Source organism: Sceloporus occidentalis, unplaced genomic scaffold (assembly GCF_023333645.1).
Source record: "Sceloporus occidentalis isolate IW3139 unplaced genomic scaffold, rSceOcc1.0.p SCAF_4, whole genome shotgun sequence".
Lineage (NCBI taxonomy): Eukaryota > Metazoa > Chordata > Lepidosauria > Squamata > Phrynosomatidae > Sceloporus > Sceloporus occidentalis.
The window spans coordinates 46,748,632-46,770,128 of NW_028316984.1; the positions used below are offsets into that span (position 1 = coordinate 46,748,632).

The following is a 21,497-nucleotide window of genomic DNA, read 5'->3' on the forward strand; positions in this document are numbered from 1 at the left end:
CTGTTTTGCCTTCCCTGTCAATAACCTCCCTTGTATTCCCCATTTCATTGAGGCTGGGGAACCTTGCAAACCCAAAGTCAGTCAATTTGTTGCAATAATGAAGCACTCTTGTGCATTCTAAACTTCTAGCAGCTTATAAATAAGGCATGTTCTCCCCAAAATCTCAGCATTGACTTATAACAGTGTGTGCTTTTGGTCATGTAAACACTATCACTGTCTGACTAACTCTCTAGACAAAAAGATGAGGTAATAGTGGTTCTGTATCACTATTTTGTCCATTACCAATATATTCTGTGGGTGAGATGCAGAAATCTGTTTAAAGTACCAAATAGGCAGGATATAAAATTAAATAAGACTACAGAAGCGTCCGAAGTCTAATAAATAATTATTACATCATGATTAAATGCATAATTAATGGCTTTATCTGGTATTAATCCACAGTGATATAATTTAATAATTCTTTTTCTTTCTTCACAACTGCCCAACACCTTTCATTCATCTCTCTAATCCTTTGAAATCCTCACATGCACAAGCAAACCTCTCAAGTTGAAAAGACAGAGAATCTTTTCAGACCAGTTTGAATTCTAGCTCCTACGGTAAATGGAGTCTTTAAAAATCCGGTAAGTGACTTCCACCTTTTTCTGATGCTGTAACAAATAACAAAGCCTTGAAGTTGGGGCTCTGAATGCTACCTTAAATGAACTTCTTTGCCACAGGAAATTTCCAGGTCCCTACATTTAAAAATTGCAATCCATTTGATTCACCCTTTAAAATAATTTATTATGCTGTACTTTCTAAATTATTTGAAGATGAAATACTAGCTCAGGCAGGGGCATAGTCTTTGTTAACCTTTCTTGGGGGACTCATTTAAGGATTTAGTGATATCTAATTACTCTTTGAGTGAAAAGAGTGTATGACAAAACACCCATTTTACTTTCGGAAGGAAGAATAGGTAAGAATTGGGAATAGGTATTTTTTAATTTCCAAAAATAATGACAAGTTCTCTGAAAACAATTGGTCCCTTAAGTTACTTTTATAATCCTTCTTATTGCTTAGTTGTGTTGTTTTTTCCTGACAAACAAAAACAGTCTTCTGGGTTCTTAAATACTTTTTTAAAAGTTTGGTCTATCTTTACACTGAATGAGTCTGTCACTATACATTTGCCTAAAGTATTGTCTGGTGGGGTACAAGAATAAAAGAAACTAAATATTTCTTGATGGTTCTAAATATTTGTTTATTTTTTTTTTTTGGATGCAACAGGTTTTGAAGTGCATCTTCCTTTACCTGACATTCCCCCTCCCAGTTTTAGCACTGATTTTCAGTGGGAGTTGGAAGAAAAAACACTGCAGTTCCTTTTAGCTTTATATTAACAAAAATAATCGGGCCATATAACACCTATTTTAAAAGATCTTCACTGGCTGCCTATTCGCTTCCGAGCTCAATACAAGGTGTTGGTTTTGACCTATAAAGCCCTAAATGGCTTGGGCCCAGGGTACTTGGAGGACCGCCTCTCCCCATATAATCCGCCTCGCACACTCAGAACTTCCGGGACTAAATTGTTGGAGGTCCCTAGGGCTAACCTTATACGGACCTCACAGAGGGCTTTACTATTGCTGCCCCTTCACTCTGGAATAAGCTCCCTGCAGTGCTTCGCTCCGCCGCCTCATTAGCTGTCTTCAAAAAACAGCTGAAAACATATCTATTCCGGCTGGCCTTCCCACCTTAGATTGTCTGTTTATTTTCCTGCCCCCTACTTTCCCCTTTTGACTCCGGACCGATGTAAACTTTTTTCCCTTTTTCCTTGCCCTTGACATGTGTATTTTAGTGCTTCCTGTTCCTGCTTTTTGCTTTTTGTTTTTTGTAGTAATGTTTTTAACTGTTATACTGAGTTTTTATCCTGTATTGAACTGTTTTTTATAAATTTTGTAAGCCGCCCTGATCATATCCATGGAAGGGCGGGGTAGAAATAAAATTTATTATTATTATTATTATTTATTATTGGTCATTTCCCCCCAGTTAAAATGCTTTGTGTTTTGTTTAATCTAGATGGTGGGAGGAGAGACTATAAGAGCAGCTTCACTTTCTTTTTACCTCTCAGGTATTGTCCTTTATCTAGAGAGAGCCCTGAATGAATCTTATCTTTAAAAGTTATATTTGATTGCTTGGAGACAGGAGCAAAGTGCTCTTCAGAACTCTGTTCATACTCAGTTTATCTTTGCCACTTGGGTTCGGTTTAGCAAAGTTGATTTTCTTGCAGCTGATTGCACTGTCCTAGTCATACATGCAGAATTACTCATTTGTAATTCATCAGTGTATTAATATAGCTTATCATGCTTATGGAGTTCGTGTAATCTATGGAAGAATGACAGCATATAGTACAGTGTCCTGCCCTGTGCTTTTATGGCTGTCACTTCTAAGGCGGAAAAGTGTAATTACACCGCACCATTGCCATGCATGTATCATACATATGAATGTGTATTGATATTTGATTCCTTTACATTTAGCATTTTTGACCTAGTTGTATATTCACAACCTACTAGCATGCAGTAGGTCCCGCTTCAAACTATGGAATGAAAAGTGGAGAGGAATTAAGGAAACTTGATCCAAAGGAAAGGATTATTTTTAAAATTGTTATGTGGTTTTAAATTCCTTGGCCCTGTTATTTATTAGCCACTGTGCCAGCAGACAACACTGGGTTCAAGAATCTCAATCCAATTGATAGCCCAGGTAGAGCAAACTAATTCAATCAGTAGAACCTACATGAGTGTTAACTCACCTTATTGATTCAGTATTTCTACTCTGATTGGAGCTAGAAATTGGATTTAGGCCAGATGTGGGAATCTTTTGCTCTTAGGTTGTTGGACTACAAATGCCAATATTCCTCAACATTCAACACAGGTAGTTCAAGAAATAGGGAAAGAGAAGCTCATATTAGCAGCCAACTGGCCCACAGTAGCCAACCAGATGTCTCAGGAAGCCCACACAACGTTAATAAAGGCAGTAGCCCACTCCTAGGCAGAACTGGGACAGGCAAAGACCGCAGACAGTGTTCACATTGTGTGTGCGCACACACACCTTCAAGTTGCCTTTTCACTTATGGCCACCCCATGAATTTCATAGGGTCTTAGGCAAGGAATGCTCAGAGGTGCTTTTGCCCATTCCTCCCTCTGAAATATAGCCTACAATGCCTGGTATTCATTGGTGGTCTGCCATCCAAGTGCTAACCAGGGCTGAGACAGCTTCCAAGATCAGATAGGGTCTGGGTGCCTTTCACATCATTTGACATAATATGGGGAAAGGAAGAAAAACAAAGAGGGAGAAGCAGCCTCTTTATTTATTGTTTATTCCATTATTGTTTCTTTTGCAAGTGTTCATGTCTCATGATTTAATCTTGCATTGGGTTAGGTTAGCAGAAAACAATAAAACTATTAGAAAAATAAAAATTTGGCAGCATGCTGCCTTTTGTAAATCAAGTATTTTTTTCCTTTCCTGTATTTAAAGCATTGTAAAGCTTCAAGGTACACTGTCATGCCTATTAACCCATAAATGCAGGGTTGCAAAAGTTGAGTAAGGGATGGGGCTTGGGTGGTTCCTGTAACTTTAATCCTGAACAGGTCATGAAACAGGGTGAGGTGTCATAAATCTGTGTCAAGCTGGATGAAGGTACCTATTATCCCTTACTTTTCAAACACTGCTTTCACCTGCTGGCAGTCCCCTCCCAGCATAGCTATTGCCTCCCTAGTGAAGAGCAGGGGGAAGGTGTCACAGAGGAGTGCCCTGTTCATTTCAGGTGACTTGGCACCTCCACACCCTTCCTCTCCACTCTCCATTGTCAAGGCAATAGTCTTGTTGGGAGAGGATGGCTGCAGCTGAAAATTGGGGTTGGAAGGTGCCTTTGTCCGACTTGACAGTGCTTGATAGTACTTCATCCTGCTTCATGATCTGTCCCTAATTAAAGTTGAAGGAGCTCCCTCCCATATCCAAACAGTCAACCCTACAAAATTTAATGTGTTTTGGTGTCTTCTTGTCTTTCACGATTCAATTTATTTCCTCCTCCCAAATCATCTTGATGTTTTCCTGATCTTTCTGTATGCTGCATGCTGTTTTGGCCATGTACATGAATAGAATTACATACTGGTTTAGAAACAAGTTAAATATGAACAATTGTTCCTGATAATGTAATGTACACATGGAATGCTTCGTTAATGTGAAAAATATGTTTCTTAGATCTTCTGTCTAGCATTGGAAATGAACAGGAAGAGGTAGCCATGATTTTAGTGATACCTAGGGCTAGTCTACATGCAAATGTGTTATGCTCATTGCTGTGGATTTTCAAAAGGGCATTTTCATCTACAGTTGTCTTCACTTCGCTGCACAAATTTGCATCTGTTCACCCTCTCCCTGCTGAAAATGCATAGCCATCTCAGTCCATGGACAGCCAGCCACGTGTGCAATAGTGTACCTTTCTCTGGATTTCCAAGGATATTCCAGTAAAAAAACATGAAGCATGTTTCTTCAGAATTTAAGGAGTTTTTTTGGGCAGGAGGCCAAACTCCTGTGAATTGCATGTCTCTGGATCCCATTCTATTCTACTGGAATGGGAAGTATTTTAATTCTGTAGACTGGACCCTACTGAGATATCACCATCCCCAGAACCTGGAAGTATTGCTTCATTGGGATGCAACTCCCACAACCAACATGGGCAATGAAAATCTAGAATTTCGAAAGTCTCGTTGCCTCCCAAAACATTTTTTCCAAATTCTTTTCAGTTCAGGGGAAAAAATCTTGCTTCTGATTTCTTCTCCATGCATACATGTTTTTAAACAGTAGTGGAGATGCTGAGCAGTTAGCAGAGTATTGTATATGTGAACTCTCTCTTCTTAGTAGTTAACTTGGGGTTAAAGGGAAGCACAACTTTGTCCTCTGAATGCTTTAGAGACAATGAGAACAGGTTTGGAAAACAGTTCAGCCCCTTTTTCTTCATTTTTTGTGTGGCAAGGGTTTGGCTCAGAAAGCTCTCTTGAGCACTATTCGATTCTCAAAATCAACCATATTTCATGCCTTGAAAATTCATAATTTTACCATGCTTTGAATTCAACAGGTAGCTTAGCACTCAGTAAAGAAGATAGCTAACTTGATTTATTTATTATGCATGTACTGGTTAATAATAAGATTATGTCCTAAACATACAAATGTTAGATCAAAGCTTTTTCCCTCCTCGGTATTCATATCAGACACTGATTTTTGTTTTGTTAGGCTTAAATTTCCCTACAAATCGCTTCATAATAACTCTTGGTTAGATTTTTACCTGAATATCATTTGTTATATCTGCTTTTTATGGCATGGCAGTGGATTTTCAGTTGTATCTTACAAAAATAAAAATCCACAACAATAACTCTCATATTGATCAGCCTAAGTGAAGTGGATAAGGATGTATTGTTGTTGTATTGTTGTGTGCCTTCAAGTCATTTCTAACTTATGGTGACCTTAAGGTGAACCTAAGATGGGGTTTTCTTGGCGAGATTTGTTCAGAGGAGGTTTGCCATTGCCTTCCCCTGAGGCTGAGAGCATGTGACTTGCCCAAGGTCACCCAGTGGGTTTCATGGTCAAGTCAGGAATCAGACCAGAGTCGTAGTCCATCAGTCAAACCACTACACCACACTGGTTCTCACCCTCCAGCATTTCACAGATGAAAACTGAGACACATGCAGACAAGCAGCATCAGCATACGGTCAAGATGGCAAAAGTTAAAAATGAGGACAAACACACAATCTGGTAGAGGCTACAGGGGTTGGCTTTTGCTTGAATTTACTGGGAAGGTGCCTACTTTTGTCCTCTTCCCTTTGCTGAGTTAATTGAGTGCAAGCTTCTTTTCCTAAATGAAATCATAAGAATGCAAGAGGGTACAGGACCACTAGTTACCACATCTCAAGAACTCTTTGCAATAAGATTATGGCCAGTGTAGGCTTTACAAGGATTTTCGTAAAGGTTAAAGTGCAAAATATGTTCAAGTACCATAAATGGAGAAATTCTGAGAACTGTGAGCAAAATGGTCTTTCAAGTGTATCTTGCAAAAAAGAGATAGGTACAATTTAAGAACCAAGTGATTTTATACTAGAGTAAATGGTATTTCAAAGCTATTAATTAACATGTTGAGGCTAAAATAGAGAATTCAGTCCTGTTAGTGGACTGGGTGTCAATTAACTTTATGATGCATTTAAAATAGTTAAATAACTCCTAGCATGTTGTAACTCCTACTTCTAGTAAGAAGCTAGAGAGGCTCAAAGTTATGTTCTAACCATGCCAGATAAATTAAATGTGGAAAGATCTTTTGAAGGACAGAGATGATTAAAAAATAAAAGGTGACATTTCCCAAAGCAGTGAAGTAATCCATGAGCTTATAAAATACTCTACAAATATGACTGTAATTACAATTAGGTTTATGCATGTGTGAGAGAGCAATATTTGTTGTGTTTTATTGTGTAGATGTTTACTTTTTTGTAACATTGCCTTTATTGCTGACTACAGCTTTGTGGAACATGCTTCTGGTGGCTATAGTCGAATCAGAATCTCCAGACATTTATATAATGTGCATACATGAGTGGAACACCAACATGTATTACATTTATTTAATAGATTTCAATGCACTGTTCAGAATATCCATCCTCATAAGGCTAGCTCACAACAGGATTTATGATAAAATATACTAACATATTCATTATTCAGACAGCAACAATAGAACAAAATCAAAAGCTGTAGGCCAGAGTATAAAGAAATATGTTTTCTAAATATCAAAATACAAAATGTACAGTCCACCCTCTGTATTCATGGATTCTAACTATCTTTGGCTTGAAAATATCCCCCATTGCCTCCCCACCCCCCAAAACAAACCTTGATGTTGCCATTTTACTATGCTATTGGATATAATAGGACATGAACATTCATGGATTTTGGTACCCATGGGGGGGCACTCTGGGGACCAAACCCCAACGGATACACTGTATTGATACAGTAACAATTAAAATCCATTGATGAACTTTGTTCCCATGTAAGCTGTATATGTATCAATAACTCAGGTTTTGAGAAAAGGTGTCTAGTGTCCAAAACACACTGCTGAAATAATCCAGTTTGAGGCCATTTTAACTGTCCTGGCTCAGTGCTAAGGAATTCAGGGAATTGTAGTTTGTTGTGGCACCAGAGCTCTCTGACAGAGGAGGGTAAATGTCTCAAAACTGCAGTTCCCAGAATTTCGTAGCCTTGAGCCAGGGCAATAACAGTGGTCTCAAACTAGATTATTTCTGCAATTTGTTTTGGACCTACATAGCCAGAATTATATCACTATAAAACAGGAGAGAGAGGTATCGGCATGTTTGAGGGAACCCCAGAGCTTGCAGAAAGAGGAAAAACACCTTTAGGAAACCCCTTAAGTGGTACAAGAAGAAAAAACAACCCAGTTGGGACTGAACATGTTCAGTAGACCCAAAATGAAATGGAAACTAAGGCAGGGGAGGAAATGGAATTGAGTACCCTAAAACAGTGGTTCTCAAATAGTGGGTCAGGACTCCGGGGGGGGGGGGGCATGAAATTTGGAGGTGCTGATCCCTCCTTGTTTTCCCAAACCCTTTTATGTGTAAAATTTACACATGCATTGAGTTAAATATTGAATTTACTTAAATAAAATTGTTCTAATTTGAATGATATTATTTCCTTATAAAAGGTTACAATATGAATATACCTGAATGTGCAAATGAAAATACAATAAATAAAATATTTTTGTTCATATACTACATCAAGCCGGGGGTGGGGGTGAGGTCTGCACATAGATGTAAAGGAAGGCAATGGTCTCGAGGGTAAAAAAATCTGAGCACCGCTCCTCTAGAAGAAGACATAGCCAGCTGGCTGAGTAGAAACCTGAACAGAGCACTGCACAGTGTCACATTTCCCCCCAAAAAAATCCCCTTTGCAATATTTGACTTTGATATCTCATCCAGACAGTCTATATTATAGAAATATCAACGGTATACCACATTCATAAATGTATAGTAATAGAAACCTAATTATTAGTTTGCTAGAGACATTTCAATAAATCTTCCCATTCAGCAGCTTTATATTGTTTCATAATTGCAGACAAGGGCATCTGAACACATTTTTGCAGAGTGGAAACAAATCTTGGTAATGCTGTACCCTAGCAGTTGTACATTTTTTTAGGGAGGCACAATAGTGGTGAAGGAAAGCATACAAAATCTGCTGGCTATGACAGTGCTTCCTTTGCAGTTGCTGCCCCTGCAGTCTTTTCTCTTCTGCTGCTACCTACGTTGGCAATAGTGCATTATCAAGATTCTAGCACTGTTACAATGCCCCTCTGCATTTCTTTTGTGCATACACATGCACATGCATAGACATATGATATGTAGCATGATATTCAGTGGCATTGAGAAACCTACAAACACTGGTAGGAACATCTTTAGAATTAAGAATTTGACAGCACTAATACAGTCAGTCCTAAAGTGGAAAGATATAGGATCGTCCAAGCCATTGTATTCCCCATCGCCATTTACGAATGTGACAGCTGAACTGTAAAGAAAGCAGATAGAAAATAAACTGATTTGAGATGTGGTGCTGGAGAAGAGTGCTGAAGATAATGTGGATGGCCAAAAAGACAAACAAATGGGTCCTAGAACAGATCAAACCCAAACTTTCCCTGGAAGCCAGGATGACTAAATTGAGTTTATCATACTGTGCCCAAGAAAAAGACTCATTTGAAAAGAAAATGATGCTAGGAAAAGTGGAAGGCAGTACAAAGAGAGGGAGACCATGGACCTAAGCCTACAGGATCTGAGCAGAGAAGTAGAGGATTGGGGGTCAGACATGTCTCCTCCACATAGAATCAGAGTTGGGAGAGACCATAAGGGCCATCCAGTCCAACTCCTGCCATGCAGGAACTCTCAATCGAAGCATACCCGACAGATGACCATCCAGCCTCTGCTTAAAGACCTCCAAAGAAGGAGACTCCACCACTCTCCAAGGAAGTGTCTTCCACTGTCAAACAGCCCTTACTGCCAGGAAGTTCCTCCTAATGTTGAGGTGGAATCGCTTTTCCTGTAGCTTGCATCCATTGTTCCAGGTTCTGTTCTCTGGAGCAGCAGAACACAAGCTTGCTCCCTCCTCAATATGACATCTCTTAAAATATTTAAACAGGGCTATCATATCACCTCTTAACCGTACGTTCTCCAAGCTAAACATACACAGCTCCCTAAGTCATTCCTCATAGGCAATGGTTTCCAGACCCTTCACCATTTTAGTTACCCTCCTTTGGACACGCTCCAGTTTTTCAACATCCTTTTTTGAATTGTGGTGCCCAGAACTGGACACAGTATTGCAGGTGGGGTCTGACCAAAACAGAATACAGTGGCATTATTACTTCCCTTGATCTAGACACTATACTTCTATTGATGCAGCCTAAAATTGCATTGGCCTTTTTAGCTGCCGCATCACACTGTTGACTCATGTTCAACTTGTGGTCTACTTGGACTCCTAAATCCCTTTCACATGTAGTCTGTGAGTTGCAGATGAACAAACACTGTATGAGGTATTTTCTGCCATCAGCACCCTTATTACATCTGCTTCACAAGACTTTTTACAAAAAGATCCTCATATTCTTGTCTGACTTCCTTCATCTTAGAAAACACACAGGAGGGTAGCACAGGGTGGTTGGTCTTAAGGGAGTCTATTTGATGGTAGGAATAGCTGTGTTTGATCAATTCTGAGAATTGGTGCTGTTCATTTAACTCTCACGTTGTTATCAGCTACTTTTATATCAGCAAACATACTTGAATTTTGAAATGATCAGATGTTCTTTTCAAACAGCATATTTTGCATAGTTTTCAGACCACAGATCTACTGATTCTGTTAGCAATGATCACCATATTTACCAAAATCTATCTAATTGGCTTCTGGGAAATCTGTATTGTTGTTGTCACATGCCTTCAAGTTGACTCCAATTTATGACATCCCAATCATAGAATTTTTCTTGGCAAGATTTATTCAAAGGAGGTTTTCTTTTTGCCTTCTATGCTGAGCTTTTTAGGGGCAGTACAGATAACCCGACAGGCCGCCCCTGGAAGCGCTGGGTTGGGGACGCAGCAACCACATGCCACACCCCCAGCCGGTGTAAAAAGGAGCCGCAAAACATGTCTCCTATTAGTGCCGTAAAGGGGCGCCATAAGCCTTGTGACACCCATTGGGTGCTGCACACAAGGGACGTCATCATGGTACGCACTATCTGGATGGGCGTGGGCGTGATGGTGTCTGGGCAGCGATAGTAGGGTTTTGAGTGTGTAAATGCTCAGCCCTACCTGAGCCCTAGTTTGCTTGCCGGCCAGTACAAAGTACCAGTCTGTACAGGCTCTTTGTTTATTCAGTGAATTTCATTCAAATTACTACATCTCTAGAGAATTCAGTAAAGGTAAAGGTAACCCCTTGACATGACTGTTTAGTGGTAATGGTGTTCATCTCCATTACTAAGCCAAAGAACCAGCATTGTCCAAAGATGAGTCTAGTGGTCATGTGGCCAGCATGACTGCACCAAACACTGTGACCTTCCCACCAAGGTGGTACCTATCTATCTATTTGCATTTGCATGCTCTCGAACTGCTAGGTTGGCAGAAGCTGGGACTAGTGACAGGAATCCACCCCATCATGTGGCACTCAGACCTCAAACTGCCTACCTTCTGATCTTCCAATCATCAGAACTGGCATCTTAACCACTAAGCCACAGCATCCATACACCATATCCATACAAATTTATAATCTTATGTTATTTCTCAGTAATTAGATTTGGTGTCCATAACGTTCTTCCCACATGCAGTTGATTTGCTAAATCCTTTTTGGGGTTTAATTCACCTCATATATTTGCCCTTCTGTTCAGTCATAACTAGAACAGTTGCTAAAGTCAACTTTAGCAATGGATTTAAAATGGATCAATGCATTCCTCTTCTAGGTGTGTCAGTCATTGATATAATTTAATTCATTGTCTAAAAATACTGAGGTGTTTTTCACATTACACAGGTATAGCACTTTGATGCCACTATAACTGCCATGGTTCCATCTGAAGAATTTTCTGATTTGTAGTTCTGTATGGTATTTACCAGACTACAAATCCCAAATGCAGACATAGCTGTTGAAGTTGTAGTGCTGTAACTGGATATTGTGGAAATAAAATGAAACATTGCAGGATCAGGCAAGTGGCTTACAAAACAAACAGAATAGTGGTTGGACCTTTTATGGTTCCCAGAGTCATATTATTTTTTCCGCAAATGCCCCTAGCGAGGTAGGGGTCAATTTCTCCATGTTTGCCCCCCCCCCCCCCCAATCCATTTAGGCCAAAGACAGCCTTTTTTTTTTTTTTTTTTTTTTTTTTACAACAGGAAGGTGATTATCACACTGCCAATTCACCCATGGGATAAACAGTCAAAGATAGATTTCATCGCACTGCCCCATAGCTGGGCAGTATGCAACCCATATGCAATCCATGCTTCTCTTGGCTTCTCGTGCAATTTTTCAAACACGGGATTCCCGGCTACAAGGCAGTGTGATAAAATCCGTCTTTCACTTTTAAATCCCATGTGTATCCCGCAGACGAACTGTGGTGCGATAATCTCCGAAGTAACTAGGGCATTTGGGGAAAAATTTGTTCCCATATTTTTGAAGGGTGGGACCTGGTAATTTGACCGTTGCTAACTTCATGCTAGATGTTATCAAGAAAAAGGAATAGTGTTATTGGGAGAGAGGAGAAGAAGAAGACAAAGATTGCTAGTTTTACTGGCATCTATGAATACTCCACACTATGCAGTTCTGGTCTGATGTTATGAAATAGTGAGAATGTTATAAATGACATATCCTCCAAACTTTTACAGGTGAAAGCCAGGACACATCTGGGTGGGCAACACCAGAGTGTAGTCAAGATGGCAAAAGTTATTAATAGGGGAAAGCTTACAAGTTAAGTGAGGCTGCATCAGTTTGCTTTTCTTTGAGCCTACTGGGTTGTGTAAGATTCTGCCCTTCTTCTTCTCGCTCTCCTTCTTAAGTTAGCTGAGGGCAAACTATGTCTGCACTTTGAACTCTGTTTCTAGTAACTGAAGTAAGTGGAGGAGGAATAGGAAGAAAGTGGGAGGAGAGAAACAGATATGTACAAAGTAGCTGAAAAAAATGGGACACCAGAATATTTGTCAGGACTGTTCCTGCCAAATTGGGACAGGCGGACAGCATGGGATGATGGCAATAGCAGACTTCCATTTTGGATCTACCATTAGGCAGAATGAGGCCATTATCTTGGACAAATGATTAGGAGAATCATGAAAAAGCAGCAACTTGTCAGTTATTTAATTTGTGATTATTGTGGCTTTTTAAAATGCTATGAAATGGGAGTGGTATCTGTGGGAGTATCTCATGTGTGAAACTGTTTTGTTGGGCCCTTGGCTACTATGTTCAAACAAATTATTAAGGGAATGGGACTTCCTGTTTCCACCTCAAGGAGCAAAATTTCTAGGGCTGGCCCTGGAGGAGAGGAACTCAAATTTTAAAGCAGGTACAAGCTGTAGCTTTGCCATAGGACACTTGCAAGAATGACAACAGCTTTCTTGCTGTCTGGGTTGCTGAATCACTGCTCGGTCACTCAGCCTGTGCTGTTATAAAAAGAAAGCAAAAACCTTAATCTTTGCTCAAAATATTTGCACTAGAGTATGTTATGCAAATGCCTAGTGAAACAAGGTGTTGTTCTTTCTGGCTTTACTTGGAACATAATGGAGGGAGAGCACAGCAAATACTACAAGATTTACCATCTTCTTCCTGCTGCCAACAGAGGACTGACTCCTGGATCCTGGATCTGCATGTGTCAACAGAAAGCCTTCCACAACTTTCATTGTTAAATTGTCAGGGAGGTGCTTTCCAACTACTAAAGCGTAAGAAAGAACCCAGCGATTACATGGAGCGTGACAACATAGCCAATCTAATCTTTTTAAGGAATTCAGGGGTCTCATTGTCCCTGTGCTTTGTGTTCTTCCCAGACAAATGGGATTTTAAAGATGCTTTTAGTAGAAGTAAGGTTAATTATAGCACACATTTTCTTTTTACTAGCATGAGAAGACAACCTGCAGGATAACAGAATGGAGCATCTGTTCATCTGGCTCTACCCTTGAACTTCCAAAATCATAATGGGCCTGGTTTGCCATCTGTCCAGCTTTAAACTAACCTAACCAGCGATTATTATTTTTTTGTATCTAGCTAATTATTTTTAGCTCATTCTCTGTGCTTGGCAATTGAGGAATTGGATAGAAAGCTAATATAAACATATTAACAAAAAGAGATGAGCTATGGCCACATTCCTGCTGTCTGCTTACATATCAGGAAAAAAGAGAATACAGATTTATCTAATACAGGCTGAATATCCCTTATCTGAAATGCTTGGGACAAGAAGTGTTTTGGATTTTGGAGTATTTGTGTATACATAATGAGCTGTCTTGGAGATAGGACCCAAATCTAAATATGAAATTCATTACTGTTTCATATATACCTTATTCACATAGCATCAAGGTAACTTTATGCAATAGTTTTAATAAATTTGTGCATGAAACTAAGTTTGTTTACACTGAACCATTAGAATGCAAAGGTATCACTATCTCAACCATCCAAGAAAAAAGTCTTGGATTTTGGAGTTTTGGGTGACATTCAAAAACAAGGGTCTACCTTTTTAAAAACATCCAGTGAGAAGCAGAAGTGATGGGAAAAATAACCTGTCTTTGCTGATAGCCACTTCACCACAGAATAGACCTATGTGTATGTTCTAGCCTGTGGTTTGATCAACTTAGTATTGAGGTGTCATCTGTCAACACTTTAGAGATGCTTTTTCTTGCCTCAAGATCTCCAGGAAACCAGCTGGGGATGTCTAGCTGTATCAACATGCAGAGGATATTTGGGAACAATTGTGCCAATCGCCCCACTCTGCACTTGTCACCTCTCTGGCCCTGAGACAAACCAAGGCATTGACCGAACCATCAGTTGAGGTGACAGGAAAGCCTTGAGGGGCAGAACATTTGAATCCATCATGCTTCAAGTATCCCTGCCCGCAGGCTTAAAGTCTACTAAAAAGCACAAGGAAAAGGGGATGGCGAGGATTAAGTCCAGCAGACGCTGGCTGCTCTTCTCTCCCTCAAAGGTCAAAGCAATAGTAGTTGGAAAATGGAGAGAGGGCCTCTCACCAGCCATTGGCACTAAGGCATGATGGAACTGTGCCTGTCTGTTCTTCTCTCCCTCAGAGACCACAGCTACGGATGGTGAAATATGGAGGGAGGCCTCTTAGCAGCTGTTGGGACTAAGCCAAAGTTAGGAAGCATGGGAAGAAGATAGACTTAAGGGAAGCAAAGCTGTGGACTCTGAAAAAATACAATAGATAAAAAGAAAATCAAGCACTTTCCCCCATCCTTCAACTGATACATTTTGCATCACACACTCCAATATGTGCAGATATTAAATTATTTAGATACACTGTTCAAGTGATTCTGAATTACCTTGCACCCATCCATATCAGGTTAGCACCAACCTTTTCAATTAGCAGGGTACAAAATTATTAGGGCAGAATGGAGATGGGCTGTAGATTTCTATGTGTGTTAGCAAAAAATAGCAGAACGTATTGTGAAGGAAGTGTTCATCCCTAGTTCTGTGTGTTTATTGCATACATAAACCGACAGACAGAAAGTAGTCCCTGGGTGGTGGTACAGCCTTAGTCCCATGGGATATGATGAGAAACTTTGGTTTACATTTTTCCCTGAGTGAGAGTAATCTTATACCTTATATTAAGTGTTGAATATGACCATCATTTCAAATTATTTTATGGTTCACAAGTTTTCATTCTTATATGGTTGGGCAGTAATCTTATCCATGTGCACTTGAGAGTAAGGGACTTAATGTTTGTCAGTGTTAACAGAATAGAACTGTAAATTTTGTAATGCAAACACCCTTGTTTCACAAGGGAAATGTTATATTTGACAATACTTTAAATAAGCTTTGTCCTTTTAAACAACTAAGTAAATGCAGTCATTCCAGGGCAGCTATAACATTTGTTCTTGAAATCAGCTACATATAGTAGTTGATAGGTATTTCTGTCAACAGGGACCTCCCTATTCAAACAAACCCTTAATTTAAAAAACAAAACAAAATAGGTATTGTAATGTTCTCACTACTATTGCTATCACTATGTTCTTGTTCATACGCATGTTGATTATTCAACAGGTGGAAGATGAGTGGAAGAGATCTTCCAGGATTTGTTACCACTTATAGGAGTAGTGATACAGGTAAAAAGAATTTAATTTCCTGATTAATTTCCCATTTCACTATTTGTTTCACAGCTTGCCTTGTTAAAAGCATTAGCCATTTATATTAACTGCTTGGAGACTAGTGTTGGTAGGGTTTATTCTATCATTCTCTTCCATAGTTTCCTCCCTCATAACTTCCTGCATACCCAATAGATTACACTTTCATGAAGTTTTTATTTTTCTGGGTAGAAAGTCACTTCTTTCAATGAAAGTACATATTACTTTCTCTCTGTGGTACAGACAGGCATATGCCAAAAGCTTTGTTTGGGCAATCTTCTTATCAGATAGGTGATTTCATAAACTGTATTTTGAGATGTAGTGCGATTGTAAGTTTTATTCCACTTGTTCAGATAATGAAAACAAGAAAAATGTGTAGCCCCTCCTAAGCTTGTTTACTTAGAAAGAAAACCCACCCTGTCCAATAGGGCTAACTCCCAGGAAATGTTGACAACATACATGGGTAAAATCAGAGGTGATACCAAAATAAAGTAAATAGGTAACTTTGGGGATATTGTGGAAGGAGGTATTTGATACCTCCTTCTGCATTGCCTTCATCCCCTGCACAAGACAGCTTTTGACTGCTTATGCCCCTCTCCTTTAGTGGCTGAGGGAAGGCAAGGGGTGCCTTTACAGCCAAATAAAAGGGAAGATAAAAGAGAAGATCACCAAGACAACAGACATCACTGGAGGAAAGTATCAGCTCTCTTCCCCTAACTGAAGAATGCTGGCTGGATGCTGCCTAAGTTTCCCCCGTCTTCCTCCAGACACTAAATGGCCATCTGGGTACGAGCTGGCAGTGAAAAGAGAAGCCCTGTGGAAGAGAAGCCTTGCATTGGTACATTTGAGAGTGTTACACTCTGTGAGCATAATGTAGGATCCTGGCCAATGTATTCAGGATTTCAGCTTTAGAAGTAATTTGAGGATGCAAATTGACTCTGTACCAAAAGTGGGAATATGAACACATGTGTGTTTCTTTCCATGCAGTAGATTTGCTCAATTAAAATGAAAGCCACAGTGGTCAAAAACACGTTCATATCAATCCACTCCCATTATATACTTTGAACTTTATCTTATTATTATTATTATTATTATTATTATGTTTATGTTTATGTTTATTTATATCCTGCCGTCCTCCCAATACAGAAACTCAAGGCAGCTTACAAATATAAAACAGTCCAAGTTAAAACACTATAAAACATGCAAAATACAAGTTTAAAAAAACAATTAAACAATTCAAACAATTAAAAACATTACATTATTAAAATTTAAAGTTTAAAACACTTTAAAAAACAAAATAGCATCCCTGTCATTTTTTAAAAAAAATTATTAACAGCATCCCTGTCATAAGAAAGCCTGGAGGCATAAAAACGTCTTTACTTTTGCCAGAAGGATGGCAGGGATGGAGCCATCCTGGCCCCCTAGGGAGGGAGTTCGAGAGCTTGGGAGCAGCCACTGAGAAGGCCCTTTCTCTTTTTCCCCCAAACACACCTGAGAGGGTAGTGGGACAGAGAGAAGGGCCTCTCTCGATGACCTCAGTATTTTTGGGGACTCGTACAGGAGATACGGTCCTTCAAATAGCCTGGACCCAAGCTGTATAGGGCTTTATAGGTTAATACCAGCACTTTGAATTGTGCCCGGAAACAGACTGGCAACCAATGGAGCTGTTGGCAACAAGGGAGTTGTATGCTCCCTATAGCCAGCTCCAGTTAACAGCCTGGCTGCAGCTCTTTGGACCAGCTGAAGTTTGTGAGCACTTTTCAAAGGCAACCCCATGTAGAGTGCATTACAGTCATCTAAATGGGATATAACAAAGGCATGCACTGAAGTACATCACACCAGCCTGCTGTCTTGCCACAGTCACGCTACTTTAAGAATGGAATTGGAAGCATACCAATTTGGCATAATTTTTTTTATCACATTTTCTTGCATGATAGCTACTTGAAGATCCATGGTTACATGATCTGTTTTCTGCACTGCCAAACACAATCTTCTGGGAGGAAGGGTGAAAATGAGAGATTACAACTGCCAACCACCTCTCAAAGCTGGCTGCTGTGTGAATGTGCACAGCACACAGCAGCCATCTTTGGAAAATTGTTGGCAACCAGCATTGTTGCTCCCCCCCTCCCAAGGGCTGACCTAGCTCACGGTAAGCATCAGCAGTAGGCATCTACCTTTCTCTAATCTTCACTAAACTCCAGCTCCCATCAGCCCCAGCCAACAACATCTGGAAGGTTACAGGTGGCTCACCTTAGATCAAGGGAACGAGTAATATTATTTTGTAGGACAAATGCCTGTTGGATTTTCCTCCCCCACACCAGTTGCAAGCAGACGTATACACCCAGCATGCATGGTTAAGTGAGGTACATGAGGAGAAGTGGATTGTTTAGCTTGTGTACTGGCACTTCAGTGAAGAAGTTGCATTGCTAGGATAGAGACCTGACTGAAACGTAATGATTATATGATATTTAAAAATATAGTGCGCCTGCTTCATAAGCAGGCAACTTTTATGTGACTTTCAGTTTATGCTGAACGCCGCGTGACAGAAGTATGAATGACGCCCGTGGTGCATATTCCACTCCGTGTGTCATGCACAAACCCTATTTTCAATGGGGCTTGAGCATACGCGCTATTTGCCTTACATGGGGGGTCCGGAACAGATCCCTCGTGTAAGGCAAGGGCACACTGTACATAAAATTTATTTGTTATCTTGCTGTTATGCTTTTTTCCCTTACTATCATGAAAATGATAATGGGGTTTGTTGTTTTAATTATTATTTAAAATGAATGTTGGCTGTTAACAATGGATTGCTAAATTTTATTAATTGATTTGAAGTGTTTCATGCCTGAACTAGATAGCCTGGTTGTACGTATGAAAAATGGTCTTAGGAGTCTGAAGTATAAACCTATTGATTACGAGGAACTACATGCAATTACTGAAGCCAAGAAGTTGGAATCTGCTAAAATCTTGCTAAAAGTAAGTACTAGTGAATTCGAATGGATGTGAAATGTGACTGAAGATGTTGAGTGGAAATGTGCTATAAGATCTCAATGGTGATGCACATGTAAGAAGTACCTGCTACCCATAAGTCACACTGATGAAGAAAAGATGAAGTGAATAATGATTGCTAGATATTAGCATTATTGATTAACTTCGCAATCTTCCGAAACATTTTAAAGAATGGGCTTGACCACTAAATGCTTAATAATCATTACCTAGTAATGCCAGTCTATGCCTGTTTCATATGTAGTTTATGGATGCATCTATACATTTTTAAAAGCCCTCTCTCTTTTATTTGTTTATTAATTAATCCAAAATAATTTCTACCTCACCATTTGAAGCAACACAGAGAATAATAAAACATAGAATACCATGGAGTGCATTTGTTTTTCTCAAAAATAAGGCCTGTTAAATTCAGTCAGATTTAATCCCAGGTAGCCTTATGATTGCATCCATTTGTGTTTAATTGCCTATAAAGCAGGCACTGCTAAGTGGAATGTGTATCCCCACCATCTACAATGTCCTATACCCTTCCCAATGTGCTTGTGAAGGATGGGAGACCCCTGGAGCAAATTTGAGGGGAAGAGGAATTCCCATTGGCACAGTAATAACCCATTTGCATAATATTTAGTGGAATCTTAACATGCTTAAATACTGAAATCAATCGTGACATATAGCAAGGCCAGCACTGAAGATACATAGATAAGGAATAACCATTATCACCTTTCCAACCACTAGGATGCCTGTCAGAAAAAGTAAGTCAGCAAAGGGAGCAGTGTTGTTAGCACGTTAGGACAGGGAGGCTTACAACCAGATGTGGTATAGTGGTTAGAGCGTTGGGCTACGACTCTGGAGACCAAGGTTCAAATCCCCACTCAAGCATAAAAAACAACTGGATGACCTTGGGCAGGTCACAGTGTCTGAGGATGCAAACCCCCTCTGAAAAAACTTGCCAAGAAAACTCCAAGATAGGTTCACTTTTGGGTCACCATAAGTCAAAAATGACTTGGAGGTACACAACAACAAATTTGATACAAGACGATGGTCCTAAGCAATCCAAGTCTGCTGAAGTGAGAGCAAGTTCCACTGAATTAAATGGGAATGCTTAGAGCATGATTGGATATTCCATGCCAGATGACTGTGCATCATGAAAATGCTAACTGTTAGTAAAGGCTCCATAGAATACAGTTTCACTCTTCTCAGACATAGGGTAGGTTGAAAATATGACTGACTTCTGGGCTGAACTGCGAGGGAAATCCCACCACCACCACCATTTTGGACTGAGGTCCCCCAATTTGGTCCATCAGCTGCCATTGGTTAAAATGTTTAAAACAAATTACCTACAGGGTAGCAATTTTAAGCTTTCAGTGACATTACATGAGCATGTATAAAGGACCCCTAGCATTCTCAAGAACAGGGCTGGCCTCAACCAGAACTTGCAAGAGTTACTTTTTTGGACTATGACTGGCTGTTGAATTTTGGGAGTTGCAGTCGCAGGGAGGTCTGCAGGCTTAAGTGAATTGTAGATGTTTTGGTGGACTGGGACCTTTTGCTGCCAAAGCTGGAGAAGCAGAACAAAATCCTTTTCAAAAGCCAAAGTGTACAATAGCTAACCTGACATTTACACAGCCAAATTATTATGGTACCTGAGACAGGAGATACCACACGTGTCTTTTCTACTTCTTGGCAGAAAAAAGAGACAGCAACAATAAATTAACTACGGTAATCATTTTAACTCTTTTACGGTTACCAGAACCAGCTGCCTGAAACCGCTGAATCACTTTCCCAAATGATGGGGTCGACCCTGCACCCCTAAGGGCTTTTAGGGGGCCTCAGGGACTTCATAGGCTGTGTCCTTTTGTGCTAATAAGTCTTGAAATGACACACAGGTTATAGTTCTTACTTGTGAAGCCAAGGGTGCGTATTAGTCGCTAGAGCTGAAAACATGTAATGGAGTAAAAGTAATTGATATAAATATGAGAATAGCCTTCCTTCACAATACTGACCACTTCAGCACTATTTGTTTGTTTTGAGTGTGCTAAAGCTAGAACTCCTGGGAATTTAATTTGCTGGCTTTGTTCTGGCTGATGAAGACAAAGAACAAATTATTTTTTCCTTACACACAAGCAAGAATAGAGAAGGAGTTGGTTCGATTTTTCACCCCCACCCCAGAGCAGAAACACTCTGGTTAGTGGTCTTTTACACACTGGCCTATGAGAAGAAAAATAGCACATATTCAATAGCCTACTATGAACAGTTTGCCCAGCACTTGGCAGATAAAGCCACTCAGATCTATTTTGCCTTGGATGCTGGTTCTAGAATAGATGTAACTTTGGCTCCTCCTTGTTCTGTGAAAATGAATAATTTTCTGATTGAACAGCCCAAGGATATATTCTGAATTCTTGGAGAGGTGAGAGTCACCATATGTACACCAGATCCTTACCATTCCCAGCTCATTAAAAAGGCCACTGGGGTGGGTGGGTGGGGGGGAAGGGTAAAGGGACAGGTTAATCTACAGCAAGATTCCAATGTGCTTAAAAGAGATGGTTGTAACACTTGCTGAAAAAAGCCCTCCTTGGATCCCACTGTACTGGATAATTATCTATTTTGGGGCAAAGCATTATAGTGCGTGGTGGCATCTCAGCTCTTTTGGTTTCTAGTGGGAAAGGATTGTGTGTGTGTATGTGTGTGTTGTGTGCCTTCAAGTCATTTTTGATATATGGTGATCCTAATGCAAACCTATAATGGGGTCTTCTTGGCAAGATTTGTTCAGAGGAGGTTTTGTTGTTGCATTCCTCTGAGGCTGAGAGATATAGCCCTCTAAGGTCTCTTAGGGGGTTAATGTGGGGAAACAGTTTTAGTTCGAATGAATGCCTCTTGCCAGTTATGGACTGAATGAAGGCAAACAAATTAAAGCTTAATCCATCAGGGAATAAGGATTCCACCTGTGTTGGATATGGTTATATTCCTCCTCCATCAGGTTCAGTTTAAGTGTACCTCTGGATTCAGGCTAGAACATGGATACACAGATTTCAATAGTGCCCAGGAATGGATTTGCACAGTTAAATCTAGCTCATCAACTATACCTGTTCTTGGAGTTGTCTGATCTGGCAATAGTAACACAGGCCTTAG

The 21,497-nt window shown here is 40.0% G+C and overlaps 1 protein-coding gene across 5 annotated transcripts in view; it reads left to right on the forward strand.

Moving 5' to 3' along the window:
• Window positions 1-21,497, forward strand: part of CCDC148 (coiled-coil domain containing 148) — a 147,540-nt gene that overhangs the window by 24,643 nt on the left and 101,400 nt on the right. For 4 of the 5 annotated variants that reach the window (XM_089519974.1, XM_089519978.1, XM_089519975.1 and 1 more), the window contains exons 2-3: window positions 15,286-15,347; window positions 18,220-18,341. In XM_089519974.1, coding sequence (XP_089376100.1) covers window positions 15,293-15,347; window positions 18,220-18,341 — 177 coding nt within the window. In that variant the 5' untranslated portion in view covers window positions 15,286-15,292. Of the gene's footprint in view, window positions 1-15,285; window positions 15,348-18,200; window positions 18,342-21,497 lie in introns of all 5 variants that reach the window. The other variant, XM_089519977.1, reaches the window with a different exon arrangement.